The sequence below is a fragment of the Dendrobates tinctorius genome, unplaced genomic scaffold (genome assembly GCF_039654945.1).
Source record: "Dendrobates tinctorius isolate UK_male_01 unplaced genomic scaffold, ASM3965494v1 ptg000107l, whole genome shotgun sequence".
In the NCBI taxonomy this organism is placed as follows: Eukaryota; Metazoa; Chordata; class Amphibia; order Anura; family Dendrobatidae; genus Dendrobates; species Dendrobates tinctorius.
Window position 1 is genome coordinate 25,851,650 of NW_027361775.1, and position 14,253 is coordinate 25,865,902.

Below are 14,253 nucleotides of genomic sequence, written 5' to 3' on the forward strand. Positions count from 1 at the left end.
GATGTGTGGTGAGCACTTTGAACCCCCCAGTGCTTCACAGAAGTTTATAACGACGGGGCGTGAAAATAAAAATATCGTATTTTTTCAACAAACATCGTCTTTTAGTACCCATTTTTTTTATTTTCCCAAGGGTAACAGGATAAATTGGACCCCAAAAGTTGTTGTCCAATTTGTCCTGAGTACGCTGACACCCCATATGTGGGAGAAAACTACTGTATGGGCACATGTCGGGGCTCGGAAGGGAAGTAGTGACGTTTTGGAATGCAGACTTTGATGGATTGGTCTGCGGGCGTCATGTGCGTTTGGAGAGCCCCTGATGTACCTAAACTATTGAAACTCCCCACAAGTGACCCCATTTTGGAAACTAGACCCCCAACGGAACTTATCTAGATGTGTGGTGAGCACTTTGAACCCCCAAGTGCTTCACAGAAGTTTATAACGCCTGGGCGTGAAAATCATTTTTTTCCACAAAAATGATATTTTTGCCCCCAATTTTTTATTTTCCTAAGGGTAACAGGAGAAATTGGACCCCAAAAGTTGTTTTGCAATTTGTCCTGAGTATGCTGATACCCTATATGTGGGGGTAAAACACTGTTTGGGCGCATGGCAGAGCTTGGAAGGGAAGGAGCACCATTTGACTTTTTCAACGCAGAATTGGCTGGAATTGAGATCAGACACCATGTTGCATTTGGAGAGCACCTGATGTGCGCAAATAGTGGAAACCCCCCCAATTATAACTCCAACCCTAACCCCAACACACCCCTAACCCTAACCTTAGCCCTAACCCTAGCCCTAACCCTAGCCCTAACCCTAATGGGAAAATGGAAATAAATACTTTTTTTAATTTTATTATTTTTCCCTAACTAAGGGGGTGATAACGGGGGGTTTGATTTACTATTTATGGCGGTTTTTATGTTTGGCGGCTGTCGCACGCTAAAAGACGCTTTTTATTGTAAAAATAGTTTTTGCATCACCACATATTGAGAGCTATAATTTTTCCGTATTTTGACCCACCGAGTCATGTGAGGTCTTATTTTTTGCGGGACGAGTTGACGTTTTTAATGGTACCATTATTGAGCACATGACGTTTTTTGATCGCTTTTTATTCCGATTTTTGGGACGCAGAATGAACAAAAACCAGCGTTTCATGAATTTCTTTTGGGGGGGTGCGTTTACACCGTTCCGCGTGCGGTAAAATTGATAAAGCGGTTTTATTCTTCGCGTCGGTACGGTTACAGCGATACCTCATTTAGGTTTTTTTTATGTTTTGTCGGTTTTTTGCAATAAAAACAATTTTATATAAAAAATAATTTTTTTTGCATCGCTTTATTCTGCGAGCTATAACTTTTTTATTTTTTTGTGGATGATGCTGTATGGCAGCTCGTTTTTTGCGGGACAAGATGACGTTTTCAGCGGTACCATGGATATTTATATGCGTCTTTTTGATCGCGTGTTATTGCACTTTTTGTTCGGTGGTATGATAATAAATCATTATTTTTTGCTTCATTTTTTATTTTTATTTTTTAAGGGGTTCGCTAAAGGGTTTAACTAATGGGACAGTTTTATAGGGCGGGTCGCTACGGACGCGGCGATACCAAATATGTGTACTTTTATAGTTTTTTTTTTTATTTTCAAAAAATGAATTTATTGGAATATTTTATTTTTTTTTACTAATTTATTTAGCGATTTTTTTAAAATTATTTTTACACTTTTTTTTTTTTTAACTTTATTACATAGTCCCAGGTGGGACATCACTATCCTGTGACAGATCGCTGATCTGTCACATCACAGATCACTGTGACAGATCAGCAATCCCTGCCGATGCTTCCCTTTAACTCCCGGTACACCGCGATCGTGTTTGATCGCGGTGTACAAGGGGTTAACGTGTCGGGGGCTGTCCGTGACCGCCCCTGACACATTGTGCCGGGTGTCAGCTGTGATAATCAGCTGACACCCGGCCGCGATCAGCGGCGCTCACCACGTGGGCGCCGCTGATCGCATTAGACGTACTATCCCGTCCTTGGGAATTAAGTCCCAGGGCACATGGACGGGATAGTACGTCTAATGGCAGAAAGGGGTTAAGGGCTTTTATTTTTAGAGGGATTTGCAGGTTTGGTAGTGCGGCGAACCCCTCTCTCTACTCTGGGTTTTGCAAGTGGCTCTATGGCCATGATTCCATTTATTGTTTGTCAGTTTGGAGTTAGCAAGCTGCAAAATAAAGAGACTCTGTGCAACCCAGGTCTGTGTGGAGCTAACACAGAGCCAGGGGCTTCAAGGAGGCTTATGCACCCAAGAGACACAGCGGTGCCATTGGTTTTAAACACGGACTGCATTTGTGGAAACTCAGCTGCGATCCAGAGGACAACACTCCTGTATGTGTCCAAAAATTAAGACACTGTTTATGTTGAACTTTGTGGTCCCTGCCTACCTGTCATACTGCACCAACCCCGCTGCGCTACATATGGTTGGAGAATGTGGGCAGTGTGAACTGAGGCATACCTAAAGCTGCATGTTGGTTATTTTGCCTGCAATGCTGCAGCCCAAGCTGGCCGACAAAATGGAGGAGCTGTTGAAGCAATTGGTCCTTAGTCAGCGACAGCAGCAGGAGTTGTACCAGCAGAAGCAGACAAACAAATTTATCCTGCAACAGATTGCGGCCCTGCGAGAGGCGCCCTCACCAGCGACCCTGATACGTTTTGAAGCCCGACACAAAGTCCGGTCAGCGCTGAGGAAGATGAGGCCTGAGGAAGATATGGAAGCCTTCCTCACAGTGTTTGAGCGCACAGCAGAGCGGGAGAGCTTGCCGTTTTGCCAGTCGGCTGAAGTGGTGGCCATCTTCCTGATGGGAGATGCCCAGAAGGCCAACTTTGACCTCAGTCGGGACGATGCCCTGGACTATGAGAAACTGAAACGTGAGATCCTTGCCCGACTAGGGGTTAACACGTATGTACAGGTACAATGGGTGATCCAATGGTCCTTTTTGGAGGCCTGACCCACCAGGTCTCAGGCATATGACTTACCGCAGCTAGTAAAAAATGGCTTCAGCCTGAGACCTTAACCCCTTCCCAGATGGTGGAGATGGTGCTTGTTCATCGGCTGGTGAGAACTCTGCCAGCCGCTATCCAGCGTTGGGTGGGCCAATCCAGGAACCTTAGAACATGTGATCGATCTGACTGAGCGGTATACGGCCACTTAGGACTTCATGTGGGACGCTGCTCCACTGCGATTAGCACACCGTGACCCGCCAGCCCCGAAGCCTGGGAAAGGGCCACGACCAAGGCAACTGTTAGGTGGATTCATAACTGGCTTAGTGATCGGACCCAAAGAGTGGTCGTAAATGGCAGCACATCCAGTTGGAAGAATGTCTTAAGTGGGGTACCACAGGGCTCTGTCCTGGGCCCTGTATTGTTCAACATCTTTATCAACGATTTAGATGAAGGAATTGAGGGTAAACTAATTAAATTTGCTGATGTCACAAAGCTAGGAGGGATAGCTAATACTAGAGAAGAGAGAGAGAGGATTCAAAAAGATATAAATAAACTGGAGTAGTGGGCAGCAACTAACAGAATGTTTTTTAACAGGGAAAAGTGCAAAGTACTACATCTGGGCAATAAAAATGAAAAAAGCATATACAGAATGGGAGGAATAGGGCTAAGCATCAGCACATGTGAAAAAGACTTGGGTATACTAATAGATCACAGACTGAATATGAGTCAACAGTGTGATGCAGCAGCAAAAAAGGCAAATGCAATTCTAGGATGTATTAACAGAAGCATACAGTCTAGATCACGTGAAGTCATTATTGCCCTCTACTACTCTTTGGTCAGACCTCATCTGGAATACTGTCTCCAGTTTTGGGCGCCACATTTTAAAAAAGACACAACAAACTGGAGCAAGTTCAGAAAAGAGCGACCAGAATGGTGACCGGTCTGCAAACCCTGTCTTATGAGGAAAGGTTGCAGGATTTGGGAATGTTTAGCTTGCAAAAGAGAAGACTGAGAGGAGACTTAATAACTGTCTACAAATATATGTATGTACGCCCAGGCCATTTAACCATGGATCCATTCGTCCCAGCGGATGAACAGCATCTGTGCCAGGTGCGCGTCAACGGACACAAGGCCGAGGCCCTCTTGGACTCAGGGAGCCTAGTGACACTTGTACATGGGTCATAGACTACGCCTCTCGGTACCCGGAGACCATTCCGCTTCAGCACACCTCGGCTAAGCTTATCGCCCGGGAGTTGTTGTTTTCCATGTTCTGTTGCCTTGGGCTATCTAAGGAGATCCTGATCAGAGAACTCCTTTTATGTGCAAGGTCCTCAAAATAAAGCAGTTGTGCACGTCGGTGTACCATTCCCAGACTGACAGATTAGTGGAGCGGTTTAACAAAACCCTCAAGTCCATGTTAAAAAGAGTGGTTTAAAAGGATGGAAGGGATTGGGACATGTTACTGCCCTCGCGAGGTGCCCCAGGCTTCCACGGGATTTTCACCCTTTGAGCTACTGTATGGCAGGCATCCTCGGGGTCTGCTGGATGTAGCCAAAGAGACGTGGGAGCAGGATCCTATGCAGCATAAGAGTGTAGCTGAGCATGAGGTCAATATGCAGGACCGGATCTCAGCGGTCATGCTTATAATAAAAGAGCATTTGGTGGATGCTCAGGTAGCACAGATCCGCGCATATAACAGAAAGGCCATGGAGATCGGATTTTAGTTGTAGTATCCAGCGCCGAAAGTAAACTTATGGTCAAGTGGCGAGGGCCATACGAAGTTCGGTAAAAGGTTGGGGAGGTGAAATACTAAATATACCAGCACTGGAAAATGAAACTCGAACAGTTGTACCACATCAATCTGTTAAAAACGTGGAAGGACTGGGAGTGTATGCTTACGGATGCAACTCCAGAAGTATCATCTGGGGACCCTTCGATATCGGCTAGCCGGAGGCTGAGAGCGAGGTAAAAATTGGCAACATTCTCTCTAAACACCAGCGTCAAGAGGTGCGGAAATTAGTACAAGAGAATACGGATGCATTCTTGGCACTACCTGGTCGAACCTCTGTAATCCAGCATGACATTGTCACCGAGCCTCACATAAGGGCGCGGATGAAACCGTACCGTGTGTCTAAGCCTCACATAAGGGTGCGGATGAAACCATACCATGTGTCCGAGGCCTCAAGACAAGCCATCGTAAGTGAGGTAAAACAAATGCTCCAGCTAGGAGTAATTGAGGAGTCCTGGGGTGAGTGGGCTAGCCCCATTGTGCTGATACCAAAGCCAGACGGGTCATTACGATTCTGTAATGATTTCGGTAAGTTGAATGAGGTGTCAAAATTCGATCTTTATCCAATGCCCGGGTGCACAAGCTGAGCGACTAGGCCAGGCCCAGTACTTTACCACGTTTGATCTGACCAAGGGTTACTGGCAGGTGTCTCTTACAGAGTCAGCGAAGGAAAAGACCGCCTTCATAACCACCGAAGGGTCTGTACCACTAAGTCATCTTGCATTTTGGACTACATGGGACCCCAGCCACGTTCCAGATGCTGATTGACATAGTGTTAGGACCCTATCAGAAGTATGCCTCAGCGTACTTAGATGATATCATCATCTTTAGTACTGACTGGCATTCCCACTTGCCCCGGGTGTACATTATACTATGTGGAGGACTGTAGGGTGCATTATACTATATGGAGAACTATAGGGTGTAGTATACTAAACAAGTGAAATGCTGTTCATTCATTGGGTGATTGGATTGTTTATGCTGGATCAAATGCTGGGAAGTTCCTGATCAAGGCTAGAAGAATATTCAGAATTGAGAGTCTTCAGTGGTTGATATCTTTTAATGGCTAACGGAAAAGATGGTAACACATTGCAAGTAGGGATGAGCGAGTAGTGAAATACTCAGACTCGCTGTACTCGTTGCGAGTAGCTCCTGGTACTCGTAACGAGTCCAATGTAAGTCTATGGTAAATGCGAGTAATGGGGTGTGTGTGTGAGGGGGCTGTGCTGGGCTGTGCGTGACTGTGCTAGGCTGTGCAGGACTGTGCGATGACTGTGCAGGGCTGTGCGGTGACTGTGCCGGGCTGTGCGGGGACTGTGCCAGGCTGTGCGGGGACTGTGCAGGGCTGTGTGGGGACTGTGCTGGGATGTGCGGGAACTGTGCAGGCACTTGCGGGAACTGTGCCAGGCTGTGCGGGGACTGGCCGGGCTGTGCGGGGACTGGCCGGGCTGTGCGGGGACTGTGCCGGGCTGTGCGGGGACTGTGCCGGGCTGTGCGGGGACTGTGCTGGCATGTGCGGGACTGTGCAGGAACTGTGCGGGACTGTGCAGGAACTGTGCCGGGCTGTGCGGGGACTGGCCGGGCTGTGCGGGGACTGTGCCGGGCTGTGCGGGACTGTGCCGGGACTGTGCTGGGATGTGCGGGGACTGTGCTGGTACTGTGCGGGACTGTGCTGGTACTGTGCGGGACTGTGCAGGAACTGGGCCGGGCTGTGCGGGGACTGGCCGGGCTGTGCGGGGACTGTGCTGGGCTGTGCGGGGACTGTGCCGGGCTGTGCTGTGCAGGGACTGTGCCGGGCTGTGCTGGGATGTGCGGGGACTGTGCTGGGCTGTGCAGGGACTGTGCCGGGCTGTGCGGGGACTGGCCGGGCTGTGCGGGGACTGTGCTGGGCTGTTTGGGGACTGTGCCGGGCTGTGCGGGGACTGTGCTGGCATGTGCGGGACTGTGCAGGAACTGTGCGGGACTGTGCAGGAACTGTGCCGGGCTGTGCGGGGACTGGCCGGGCTGTGCGGGGACTGTGCTGGGCTGTGCGGGGACTGTGCCGGGCTGTGCGGGACTGTGCGGGGACTGTGCTGGGATGTGCGGGGACTGTGCTGGTACTGTGCGGGACTGTGCTGGTACTGTGCGGGACTGTGCAGGAACTGGGCCGGGCTGTGCGGGGACTGGCCGGGCTGTGCGGGGACTGTGCTGGGCTGTGCGGGGACTGTGCCGGGCTGTGCTGGGCTGTGCAGGGACTGTGCCGGGCTGTGCGGGGACTGTGCTGGGATGTGCGGGGACTGTGCTGGGATGTGCAGGGACTGTGCCGGGCTGTGCGGGGACTGTGCTGGGATGTGCGGGAACTGTGCAGGTACTGTGCGGGACTGTGCCGGGCTGTGCGGGGACTGTGCCGGGCTGTGCGGGGACTGTGCAGGGCTGTGCGGGGACTGTGCAGGGACTGTGCAGGTACTGTGCGGGACTGTTCGGGAACTGTGCCGGGCTGTGCGGGGACTGTGCGGGACTGTGCCGAATATTGCGAGGCTAGTAGTGAAATTTACTCTCCAGGATTCGATTACCGCATTAATCGCCGAGTACCGAATCCTAACGAGTATACTCGCTCATCCCTAATTGCAAGCTTTCGAGACTACTCAGGTCTCTTCATCAGGCATAGACTAAAAGGTATCAACCACTGAGGACTCCTAATTCTGAATATTCTTCTATTTACTGGCTAACACGGTACAAAGATATATACATCTTTCCTGATCAAGGCTAGCAATGGACCAGGACCCGGAGGTGTGGTGGCCAGTGGGTGTGTCACGTACCGCCCTATGGGAGGCCACAGACCTTACCTGGGGGTATGGTCTCAGGTGGGTGTGTCGCATAACCTCCTATGGAGGCGATGAGACAGAGGTGCAGGCTGTAGTGGGCGTGTCGGTATCTGACCTATGGGGGCGGCAGGTGATCGCTGGTCCGGCCTCATTGGCCTGTGTGCCGTGGAGATGTGTGCGGCCGCCGGCGCTGCATGCTGCTAGGGCCGGCATGGCGAGAGACTGCACGGAGAGCCGCTTCCGGGAGGTGCTGGAGCGTTTCGGGGGTCCTCAGCAAGTGCTGCTGGTCGGGGAGCTGTGGGACCGGGCGGAGAGCCGCGCTCTGCTGGGGGGCTTCCTGCACGAGCTGTTTCCGGCTGAGCTGGGGAATGCCGGAGACTTATTTAGAGAGACGCCGAAGCATGACACGGGAGCCCCGCGGGAGAAGCCCCCGCACACCGCCCCACCCCGGACTGTGCGCTTCGGGCTGGTGTTCTTCCTGTGCCGGCCGGAGTCTGTGGTCCTCCCCGCGTCACAGCGCCAGATGCGAGAAATCCTGCGGGACATACGGAAGCGGCTGCCTGCGGGGGGCGCTGTGGTCGGGGTGATCATGCAGTCCCGGGAGGAGACCCCCGCACGCCTCCAGCCCGCGGTCTCCGCGCTCTTCTCCCTCCTCCGCTCTGTGTTCCCACCAAATGGTTCGCGCTGCTCTGAAGTCCGAGCTGCTGCCCTCATCCCCGGCCGTGAGGAGAGCCGGCGGGACGTGCAGATGGCGGCGTGCGAGGCGCTCACTGCGGCAGGTACAGGCTCTCCCGGCCGGCACTCGCCCGAGCAGCCAACCAGCTGCGTTCATTCACGTTGTCTCATGGCTTGGGCAGAGAGAACTGCGCGCTGATTGGTTGCTACAAGCTTCTCTTTATTCATTCTGTGGCCGCTGGGATCATCACATCCTGGTGGCGCCCCCAGTGCTAGCAGGTCAGAACGTCTGTGGAAAGGTGATGCCTTCCTTGGTTGGGAGAAGCCCCCTCAGCAGTTGGTGGTCCCTCTGCCTGCTCTGTCACACCTCCAATCTCTGTACATGAGGGTCTATGGGCCTGGACTGCCTATGGGGGCTGCTGAGTGGATCAGGAGACCCCTGGCCGATCCTGACATCGGGCTCCGCACTCGGACTGTGGAGGGCGGACGTGTGAATTGGCGGAAGGCTAATGTAGGCAGCTCTGGAATGCAATCAGGATGGCGTGTATGTGCGACACGCGCCCGTGTCATTAGAGGCGGCGTGTGTGTATATAGCTCGTGTGTCTGTCCTGGGCTGGACTACACTGCAATTTGTGTTGTGTGATGGCAAATTTCATGCAAGTTGTACAACCCAAACATCAAAAAATAATTGCAACTTGTCTGACTTTCTGCTTCTATTTTAAACCTTTTAATTGGGTTTGTAAGAAAAGACTTTTAAAGCCTGAGGTCAATCTCGTGTTCATTGCCATCAGTGACAAAAAACTCAACACATTTAGAAGCATTTGTGACCCGTAGGAAATCATTAGTTGGATGTTGCAATGTGACACCGCGCGTTCAGGGTCGCACCTCCATGAGTAACTAGGCTCTAGCAATACGTTAGGTGGCTGCTGTTTGGCCAACAACCATCTCCACCATACCCAGGAGGGCTCGTTTGGCTGAGCCCTCCTGTGTCCTGAGAAAGCCACCAGCCAACACATTGCCTAATGGATTTGTCTCTAGGAGAACAATCAGGGCTGGACTGGCTATCTGGCAATTCTGGAAAATGCCAGAAGGGCCTCTCTGATCGTGGACCACCTTGTCTGCTACATTGGCACCTGTCTGATCGTGGGCCGCCTTGACTGCTACATTGCTAACAGAATCGGTGATCTCAAGACACCCATGTGAACAGTTGTGACGGAGCACAAAGTTGGTGGCGCCAACACTTACCCAGTATTTCACGGGTATCATTAGAAATATTGGTCTTGTAGTAAATCTTGCGTTCCTCCATCCAGGGTAATATTAGTTATATATCCCATCTGGTGCTTGGGGACGGGGACACCATGGGCCTGTGTGATTTCAAATCCCCAGGGCTGAATTTCAGTCCCAGTCCGTACCTGAGAACAATACAATCATCAGTCCAAAATCAGACGTGCCTGACTTACATCTGCCCCGACTATCAGTTGGCTGATGACCCCATGCATTTTAGATCGTTGGTTGAACCTCTAAATATCGGCAGGTTTGGCCATAAATCACATTCATGGTAATGTGACCGTCTCTATAAATGCAGAAACACTTCAGATGGCTCCTAGATATTAGTCCATCCCTGACTGACCACACGTTTCCTTCCTTCCTTCCCAGATGAGCAAAGGACTGAAAAGAAAAACACGAAATCCAGGTGCTTCTCATGGAGAAGGTGGAGGCAGGAGGACACTGCGCAGAAAGGTAACACAGCGGAATGTGACCTATGACTCTGAAGGGCATATGTTCTGCTATCTGGCAACTTCAGAGTAGAACTTTAATTTTTCAGAGCAAAATGTCCCTTTTGAGAATCCAGAAGATAAAACACATAGTATGTATGTTACGTGTGCCTGCCAGGGTGAGAGATGACACCTTTTATAGCATTACATGGCTGTGCCAGAGCGGGCTGCTTTCACAAAGTCACTTTCTGTTGTGGTCCGTAGGACTAATCCCAAGCAGCTGAGAACCTTCACAATATTCATTTGCCTGCATACGGCTTATAGACTTGACATTTTCATTGAGGCAACTTCTTTGAACAATAAACTTGTGTAAAAAATGACTTTAAAGAAGTCCTCTCTGGCCATTTTTTAAGTTATTTTACTCACTTATATAGCGCCATTAATTCCACAGTGCTTTATGTACAATATCGCTGTCCCCAATGGAGCTCACAATCAAAATTCCCTATCAGTATGTCTTTGGAATGTGGGAGGAAACCGGAGGAAACCCACAAACGGGGAGAACATACAAATTCCTTGCGGATGTTGTCCTTGGTGGGATTTGGACCACAGCAGTGCTATCCACTGAGCCACCGTGCTGCCCATAGCTGTGTCTTTTTTTCTATAGGTTCTTGCATGGCCCACAATATCTGAATTCTGGATTGTCTTTTCTTAGAACGGTAAATTATTTGGCTCCTTAGAAATGTATAAATGAATGGTCCCCCCATGTATTATAAGATGGGGCATCTCCTTACAGTGTAGAAGGATCAGCAATAGAGGTGGGCGGACACCTGGATGTTCGCGTCCGGCGGGTTCAGAACAGTACCCGGACCCCATTCACTTGAATGAGGGGCCCGAACATCCAGTGTTTGCCGTGCTGTCACCCCAACAGTGTTCAGTATGGACGCCCATCTCTAATCAGCACTGATTGACACCTCACACTAAGAATGCCCATTCCTCAATTTATCTCCGTTTTGAATAACAGGACCAGCACAATTCAGTTCTAAGAACAGATAGTACAAAATAACAGGCGGTTACTGTCTAGGTCTGTGCCTAGAAGTCCAACATGGATCTGCATATAAGCTTCTGCCACTACCATGGACGTGTATAACACTGTATGATAACTAACCCATTCTCACTGCTAAAACTTCCTGCCAGTCCTCTTGCTTCCCCCACTAGTTTTCATTTACGGCCACATCGATCATAAGCTATTCATGCGGTTACGTTAAAATAGAAGCCAATGATTTTAGAGATTTTTTTTTTTTATTTTTATTCTGACAAGTCTCGCCTTGTTTTTGCATTACTAAACGCTGGGATTCAGTAAGACCGTATCATGAGACTGAACGGGGTATTCCCATCTCCATGATCCTGTCCCAGTATGTTGTAGGTGCAATAATATTAGTATATGCCTCCAATTAGAAATGTAGTATCAGATTCGCTATGTCGCTTACCCCATGTGCAGGCATTGCAGTTACTTAGGTATATGTCACTATAGAAGTGATCACACCTGTGCGATACTTAAGCTACCACGATGCCCTGCACATGCGGTGAGCAACATGGCGAATCAGGACTCCACTACATTTCTAAATTTAAGGATTTGCTAATGTTATTACACCTACTATTTATTGGGATGTTATCTTGGAGTTGGGAATATCCCTTTAAACACAGTAGTTTAATAGCATTTGGGGTAAGTAGACATGGAGAACTGCACTTCTGGTGTTGGTTTTTGAGGCAGCTTAGTGTCTGCAGCATCAGAAGTGCAGTGGAACTGAACCTGTCTGGGATCAGGAGCTGAATGGTATGCTTCAGCGATTCCGACCAGCCATGCAGCATTTACATGCTCACTATGAAAAGGCTTGTAAGCGCTGTGCACGTTGGGCCCCTTGGAAATAAAATAAAGAAGCAGAGGTAGTTGGAGAACGGGGAAAAATCTTAATAGAGTAAATTTTTTGGAAGATTGGAACAACCCTTTACGGGTGCCTTGGCATGCAATCTTTTTTTGGTAAAAGATGGTGGTTGTGTTTTTTGAGAGAGGGGGTAGGAGGAAGACGACATCAGTGACGCTTGAGGTTTGCTGAAAGTCTGTGACATGTAACTAAAGACCTACACCTTTTTTTTTTTTTTTCAATTGTTTTTTGTGATAAAATTGCTCACGGAATAGTGCAATAAATCGTTTTATAGTTATAAATATCACCTTATAATAATAAATATTGCACACATGGAAAAATAAAAAAGGGACAAATCGGGTGATAAAACAGCAAAAGAAACCGAAAATGTCCAATAATTAAAATTTATTAGATAAATATCAGATAAAAATTATAATAAGGGGAGGCCAATGCCATGGATAAGGCACAACCAGGGGACAATAGTAACTACAAATACTGCATGTTCAAATGATATAGCACAATGCAAAATAAAAATAGAAAATACAAGTGCCAATAATAATATTGATGTGCAAAATAGGATATCATATAAAGTGCAAATACATCTGTGCAGCAGGCAATAAATATATGGCCACAAATAATGTGCAAATGCAAAAAAATGGTGAAGTGAATTTGAACAATAATGGTAAATATATATAAAAGAAACGCTAGAGGCAAGAAAAAAAGTATGAAAAAGTGTTTAACAATGCAGGCACGGTGCTATACCTCTATTGCTGCTGTAGTCCCCGGGATGTGCCTTAATCCATGGCATTGGCCTCCCCTTATTATAATTTTTATCTGATATTTATCTAATAAACTTTAATTATTGGACATATTTTCGTTATCACAGTTTTAATTGTTTTTTGTGGCATTATTTTTTTTTCTTTAATTATAATTCTATGTAATCTAAATAAGATGACTGATGTTATAAACGCTACTAGCAAAGTGTGTGAAGGAAGCCTAACCTTACTCCACCCCTAAAAACCCTTGTCTAAATATCAGTTTTATGTATCTTGTATATGTGCCCAGGTGCAAACAGTTTGCATCTTGTGTATAAGGGAGGCCAGGTAATTTGCACTTTGTTAGTTGAATTTATTTATGTAAATGACTAATCCTCTGACAGGATCAGCAGTTACGCGCCATTGGTTAAATGCCTGCTGGCCTTATTTGCTTGCAGGATGTTTATAACGCTGTGGGATCGGAGATGCCAGCAGCTCAGTGTGCTTCCTCTTTGAGGAACTTGCAGTCCTGGGATTCCCCTTTTGCCTTACTTCCATGATTAGATGCCAGAAGCTTTAGAAAGATGATTTTTCTGACATTTATATTCCCTCATAAATGTGTGCAGCCCTGGTATGCATTTGTAAGGTCCAACCTAAGTGAGTATAGGCTGTGGATGGTGTGGAGTGTAAAAACTAGACTGATCAGAGCTAAAGCCCTCTGGGAAAACCATATACTTGCTGTTGCTTGCCAACATGTATTGCCTGTATTATAAATGTCACTGAGTAATCAACTTGTCATGTTTTTTTCTAATTGCAGTTAACCTTCACGAGGGAACAGCGTTGACTGTCTTGAGCTATCCTAATGGAGAGTGTGCGGAGACCACAGCGGAGGCTTAAGATCTGTGCGCAATGAAGTTCCTAACTACACTGGAACCTGCCTTGCGGTTATGAACCGTCACACATGGACTATGACGACACTAAAGTAATTGACTGAACTGTATATGGACAGTGGCTGCTATTACCAGTTACAGAGCACCAACATGTTTTGTACAAAGGCATAATAAATGACGGCGGCCATGTATGTGACCCCCCCCCCCCGATTCATGTACGGCATTCGGATCTTTGTGCAGTGCCGCACAATTCTGCCTCTTCAGACTCTGTAATTCTGCTATGAATGCCTTATTTCTTCTCACTACTGAGACTCCTGGCAATATTGGATCTTTCTTTCACACACAGTAATGTCGGGAAAGCCTGTAAATAAATATTTGCCTCACAAATGTGGTCAAATTTTGCACTGTTTGCCAAGTCACCAATATATCATATTTTCTAAGGAATCTGTTGTATTATTCATGTTTCCCAAACTATATGCAACATGAATCAGAATCTAGCAAATAAGATAAATACTATAGTGCAAAAGTGTTGGCCACTACTCGGACTTCCCCCTTCTAAATCTCTGATTCCCCCTTTTAAAACAACACTTGTACTCCCCACCGGCGCCGTTCCAGTGGTGTCTGTCCGGTGATAGTGTAACATCACGCGGAGCCCCATGGCCAATCAGCAGCTGCTTCTCTCCCCAACTTTGGGCGTGTCGCATACATCCAGAGAAAGA

At 48.0% G+C, this 14,253-nt stretch overlaps 1 protein-coding gene and 1 long non-coding RNA gene across 2 annotated transcripts in view; one reads left to right on the forward strand and one right to left on the reverse strand.

The window, feature by feature from the left end:
* The window catches only part of LOC141100669 (uncharacterized), a 56,787-nt gene extending 49,073 nt beyond the window's left edge, over positions 1 to 7,714 (reverse strand). Inside the window, exon 1 of the long non-coding RNA XR_012234737.1 lies at positions 7,599 to 7,714. This is a non-coding gene — a long non-coding RNA (uncharacterized lncRNA). The remainder of the gene's footprint in view (positions 1 to 7,598) is intronic.
* Positions 7,714 to 13,978, forward strand: CUNH2orf72 (chromosome unknown C2orf72 homolog). Its single transcript, XM_073589297.1, has 3 exons — positions 7,714 to 8,356; positions 9,909 to 9,992; positions 13,462 to 13,978. The coding sequence occupies exons 1-3, from the start codon at positions 7,789 to 7,791 to the stop codon at positions 13,539 to 13,541; spliced, it is 732 nt and encodes a 243-aa protein (XP_073445398.1). The 5' UTR covers positions 7,714 to 7,788; the 3' UTR covers positions 13,542 to 13,978.
* Positions 13,979 to 14,253: the final 275 nt, after the last annotated feature.

Coding starts and splice junctions, on each gene's coding strand:
- CUNH2orf72 (XM_073589297.1), top strand. CDS start 7,789: ATGGCGAGAGACTGCACGGAGAGCCGCTTCCGGGAGGTGCTGGAGCGT. Junction 8,357..9,908: donor CGAGGCGCTCACTGCGGCAG/GTACAGGCTCTC, acceptor CTTCCTTCCCAG/ATGAGCAAAGGACTGAAAAG. Junction 9,993..13,461: donor GGAGGACACTGCGCAGAAAG/GTAACACAGCGG, acceptor TTCTAATTGCAG/TTAACCTTCACGAGGGAACA.